The 5,658-nt window shown below is 40.5% G+C and overlaps 1 protein-coding gene across 2 annotated transcripts in view; it reads right to left on the bottom strand.

The window, feature by feature from the left end:
* The window catches only part of LOC131300497 (protein VAC14 homolog), a 15,221-nt gene extending 11,426 nt beyond the window's left edge, over positions 1–3,795 (bottom strand). The window contains exons 1-3 of one of the 2 annotated variants that reach the window (XM_058326375.1): positions 3,317–3,795; positions 3,116–3,229; positions 2,946–3,011 (exon numbers count right to left, since the gene is read on the bottom strand). In XM_058326375.1, coding sequence (XP_058182358.1) covers positions 2,946–3,011; positions 3,116–3,229; positions 3,317–3,406 — 270 coding nt within the window. In that variant the 5' untranslated portion in view covers positions 3,407–3,795. The remainder of the gene's footprint in view (positions 1–2,945; positions 3,012–3,115; positions 3,230–3,316) is intronic. The other variant, XM_058326376.1, reaches the window with a different exon arrangement.
* Positions 3,796–5,658: the final 1,863 nt, after the last annotated feature.

The following is a 5,658-nucleotide window of genomic DNA, read 5'->3' as shown; positions in this document are numbered from 1 at the left end:
GTATGGAACCACATACAAAATACTTCTGTCATATACAAATGACAATATCTATTTTTTTGGATAAGCAATGATTTTATTGAAAATGCATCAAGGGGATGCCACCAATGTACACAAGAAAGCAAAGAACAATAGACCAAATAGCCGACAACCCCAAAAAAATCCCACTCAATCAAAAAAGCGTATACCATGGCAAAGTGAACCGAACCGATGGGTACCCGAACCGTAACCCAAAATTTTCCCTGAACCATAACCAAAAAATTTCCCGTGAGTATGGGTATGGTTGAGGCCTTGGATAACCGAACGGGTATCAATGCAAGTATTTAGTAAACCCCCAAACCGAACTGAACCGAACCGAAACCATAATATAATATAATATATAATAAAACAAGCCAGGGGTCTAAGTGCAAACTTCCAAAAAAATTAGGGACCAACTTGTTGCATGTGTTAGGGTCTAAGGACCTGGAGTGTGATAACCCTTTATATATTTAAGAGTGGGTCAGTGGGTGACTAGGGTTCAGAATCGACTGGAACGCTATTACCCTCTCTCGCCTCCACAGTCTCCACGCCTGAGTCTCTCTCTCTCTCTCTCTCTCTCTCTCTCTCTCTCTCTCTCTCTCTCTCTCTCTAGGGTTCAGAATCGGCTGGAACGCCATTACCCTCTCTCGCCTCCACAGTCTCCACACCTGAGTCTGTGTGTGTGCGTGCGTGTGTTCATCTCTGCTGAATCTGTAATTGAAATTTTGCTGAAATTTTGGGGGTTTTTTTCTCCTTTGTTGATCTGGTTCGGTTACCCATTCGGTTCGGGGACTATCCAAAAACCGAATGGTTCGATTATGGTTCATTTTCCCCCTCCCCGTTTGGTTATCGGGGCGGATATGGGTAGTGTATCGGTATCGGGGATGGAATCCCCATATCCGCCCCGAACACCCCGAATGACATCCCTATATGCCAAAATATCTAAAATGTCAAGAAATTGATCGAGGGACGCATTGCTCCCCCCTTGACTCCCAACTGAACAAACTAGAAAGGAAAAGACACTTAATTTTGAGCAACAAGATCTCGTCCCCATCAAAAAATCTGCAATTTCTCTCTTGCCAAATGGGCCACATCAATTATAGTGGAATCATCCTCCAACGCTTTGTCTTTTTCTACCCACTCTGGCCCCATCCCATTCTTGAATAAGCTTCCATCACCATGGCCGGAAAAACCCATGATACGGCTCCACAAGATTAGATAACAATAGTGAACTAACAATGATATTTTCTTCTATGCATTTCTACCCAATGCTGGAGATTAGAGTCACAAGCAGCAGGAAGGAGCAATTAGGAAAACAGAAAGGAGAAGAGAGAGGATGGTGAAGAACATAATAACCAGGAAAGCTTCCATCATATCATAGTCACTAGTTATACCAAATTCAATTTTCCAAGGATATTCGTGGAGTATGTCACCGTATCCCATACTTCATTGCCTCCTTGCTTGGACTTTTGAGAGATAGTGTTTACACATAGACACGAGTCAAGTTTATGAGGAGACTTTCACAATACAAGCCACAATTTATCTCTAAAGCAGACCAAAAATATTTAAAAACCCCAAGACCTACTAAATACATTATAACTTACTTAAACACAAGCAAAAACCACTGAGTCAACAAGTATAACTAAGGTGCAAACAACAATGCTACACCGGCATCTCATGCGGATTTTCTTTTATGACCTCCATTTCATGAGGATTTTGAACCCCTTTTTAGGAAGTTGTGAGATTATGAACTCCAATAAATGATGAATGGAAAAGGTTCTCCAACATTAATGGTAATCCATTTCCCACTATGTGCACCTATGAGACCCATATCTAAAGACTAAAGTTAATAAACCCCAACCACCAGCATCCCTATCTCCGAGTGTCCAAATAGAATTCGGTCAACACAGCAAAGAAGTGGTACAAAAAATGAACCCCCAAGCTGCTTACAGGTTGGATTGAATGTTCAAAATCATGTATGGAGTCTTTGCTCTTTACTCAAATTTCACGCATTCAGTTGTATCTTTTTCTCCTTGTACCGATATAAACAATTGTTTCATTTTCTTATTTTGCCATCAAAATCTTCCCTACAAGCTCATGAAACTGTCCACGCGGGAGAGGGGGATTGGGAGGGCAAACGAGAATTATTTTAGCACAGGATTTTGAAATGCCAAAAAAAAGGCCCCATGGAACTTTTTCTTGGGTTTATCCACCTCGTTATGATACAACATCAGTAACACTACTTCACCATATCCCGGCGGTCAAGGAAACCACCAGACAAGAGTCCTAAGGGAAGTCTACGGAATAACTGCAAGAAGACAAGTAGACAACACAAATTCCTAGATTTCAGCGTACAATCGAAGGAATGTTAATACTTTTTTTTAATGCTTAACCGCATAAGATGCTAAAAACTTTTATTTATAGAAGTTTACAGTCTTGTCAAGTATATTTCTACAACTAAACGTTTCAAAGCTTCAAGGAAGTAAACTAGTAAAGAGGAGTCCTAAATCATCAACACAGTCAATGGGAGAAATGGTTACTTCCTGAGCTATTCAAAATCCATGAATAGGCATCACTGGAATAAACATGATTAGCCCCGGAGACTAGACCACGTGAGGTGAGATCACCCTAGACCTTGCTCTGATACCATGAGGCTTCCAACCTAAAACCAATTGGCAAAGGTAGAGTAGCTTCTACAACATACTATCCAAGCTTGGGTGGCTTAAATGAGCGATGTGAGATAAAATCTAACTCCAATGAATTATTGAGGTCAAAACAAGGAAATGGTACCCCTTAGCCTATGTTAACTAAAATTTCAGAACATACACAAGTTCTCATACTTTGCATAGACTCAAAGTGGGAAGCTGCATATTTTAAGTGTTATACAAACATCTGAACTAGTGTTCTATCCAAAACTACATGCCCCGTACCTCGAGATGCTGAGCTGCTTCACTAGTCAAACCAACAGTGGCCGCCGCCAGCCCAATCAATCCTCCCTAGCCCAAACAAACAAAAACATCAAAACCAATTGCAAATAAACAAAATACTTCACAAGTGAGACGAGTAAACCCTAGGTTTCAAACCCCTCCCATCAACTCACCTTCCGGTGATTTGCCTGCGGCGAGTATGTGAACTCATTGGTCAACAAATTGATCACGGCCGTAATCTTGTCGTGATCTCCGGCCGCCGCTAACTGCTTCACGATTCCTTCAACCTGCACCACAAAACACTCGCTCGAAATCAAGATCTAAAAAAACAAAAAAAAACACCACACAAAACCCTAACTTCTACTGCATAGTACCTCGAGAGCAGCATTCTTCCGCTTCTCGTAGAGCTTGTCGGAGAGGTTTCGGAGGACCGCGGCGGGAATCGGGGAGATGGAGTCGGCCATGGCAAAACCCTAGAACGATCAGGAAATGGAAATCAAGGACGGCGTCGTTTTCTGACCTTCTCTTGCTGAAACCGGAACATTTCTAACATACGTACGAAATATACGCGTATACGATTGTGTGTGTAATAACGAGGGTTTCCGAGATCTGCCCTAAGAATCCACAGATCTCCAAGAGAATTTTCAAGGGGATTCTGATGAGCAAGCTTTCCTTGTTCGGTTTTCCGAAGTTTCGCTATCGAAAGAGTCCACCGGCGCTCGATCGACAACGGTTAATTGTGGTCTCGACGAAGACCGCCGTGCGATTAAGCTTTGGGAGAGCAAAAGATGTGTTATTACACAGGTTGCCACTGGGGTTACCTTGAATGCCACAAATACCCCATATATCAAATATGGAGTATGTATATGTATATATTTTGGCAGGGCAACCTGGTCTAAATTTGTTAGGCATTTTTCAAAGTAAAGTTTTACTATTGTCAATGCTTTTTATTGGATTAGTTAGTAGATCTATGTATGTAGAATGTATAGTGAAGACTCAAGGAAGATGTTACCCATGAACAAAAAGAGACGAGAAGACACCTATATACATCGTTTTCGAGAAATATCTCTTCCGTATTTAACCAGTCTCTTGAAGAAAACTTAGATAAACCGTTTTTAAAAAATCCTCATATATTCTACAATTCAAGGGATTTTAGACTAGTATGATAGTACAATCATGCAACAGTATTTAAGTAATTCTTCAAAATTCAGTAACTCCAAGTTCTCAAAATTGTCTGGTTAATCTCCCTGGGGATGGGGTATGGAAGAAGGGAAGCCCTTGGAGTGGCTTGGGTATCTCCACCGGCTAGCCAACCTGATGGTTCGATAATGCTGAACTTCTCAATCTCCCGCAATAGCTCCAGCCCGCTCCAAACAGAGATCGATTCTAGAATTTTACACACTGTTAAATTATCTATTCATCATAATTTTACTGCTGCATATACTATTATTTTTAGCTGCTTAACTGCTGTCTTGCGGATATGAGGGCAATGATTGCCACTTCTCTGATAACTTCAAGTTGCGCACCCTCAAACAGGAGATTTTGAAGTTAGCTTTTTGCAGAATTATGAAGGTTGAGCGCAAGAATGTACAGCAAGCTCATTGTCTAGTGAAGAGGGCCTTATTTTCTTTTATTCAGTCTCGAGTTGCAGACATACACCACCTTTTGAATAGAGTTGGTGTTGATATTTCATATTCATTTTTAGTTTTAATTTTGTGATGTTTTTAATAGGGCTGTAAATGAACAGAGCATCTCGCGAACTCGGCTCGGCTCGGCTTGTTTAGTAAACGAGCCAAACTCAAGCTTGAGTTTACTAAACGAGCTTAGCTCGGCTCGGCTCAATTAAAGAGACTCATTTAGTAGATGACTAAGTTCAGTTCGTTAAGGGCATGGCTCGTAAACAAGTCGAGCTCGAGCTCAACAATGGTCAGCTCATTTTACACCCCTAGTTGCTTATATCTGTAAACTAACTGTTGAAATTCTTGCCATTTCACCAAAAAATAAGAGTCACATGCTTCCACGAGCCCCTTGCAGGTAGAAGTTTGGTCCAAGTGCATGCACATACCCGAGTAGATAAGGAAGTACCGCTAAAGTGTCGCCTCAACCGGCCTAGGTTTGAGACTAAGGCACCATAACATTGGCCCATGCCCCATAACTCTCAACCCGGCCAGATTTAAGATATTCCATTGGTACAATTGTCAACTTAGAATTGGCTAACATAACACAACTTTCTTGATTTCTTCAATCTTACGGATATTTAGTCCAAAATAAGGTAGCCTTTTTCTTGCTGATAAAAAAAAAAAGAGGTAGCCTTTTTCTTTGGAATTGCAAATTAGGTAACTTAAATTTAAAGAAAATCATGTTATCCCCAAAACTATAGAAAGGGAGAAAGAACATTTCATTTGTATGTCAATTTTTTTTATTTTAACATGATCTATTTTGCAGAAAAGTATTTTTCAGTGAGGAAGTTAGAGTGATTGATCATACAAATTTCTTAGTAACTGAACACACAAGAAATATCCAAAAAAGGTTTCCATCTTTTTCATTGTTCTCGTGCAACTGAAGGGAACCTCAAGGAATCAGGGACTGAAGCAGCCATGACAAGGATCAATATCCAATTGAAAATACCTATCCCTTTTTGAAAATTGTTTAATACTACTAAAGAGTAGAGAAAGTTCCACAAACTCTACTTCAAGGAAGACGACAAGCACCGACC

This window comes from Rhododendron vialii, chromosome 9a (assembly GCF_030253575.1).
Source record: "Rhododendron vialii isolate Sample 1 chromosome 9a, ASM3025357v1".
NCBI classification, from domain to species: domain Eukaryota; kingdom Viridiplantae; phylum Streptophyta; class Magnoliopsida; order Ericales; family Ericaceae; genus Rhododendron; species Rhododendron vialii.
The sequence above is the reverse complement of the archived record's forward strand: the minus strand, read 5'-3'. Positions and strand labels throughout refer to the sequence as shown.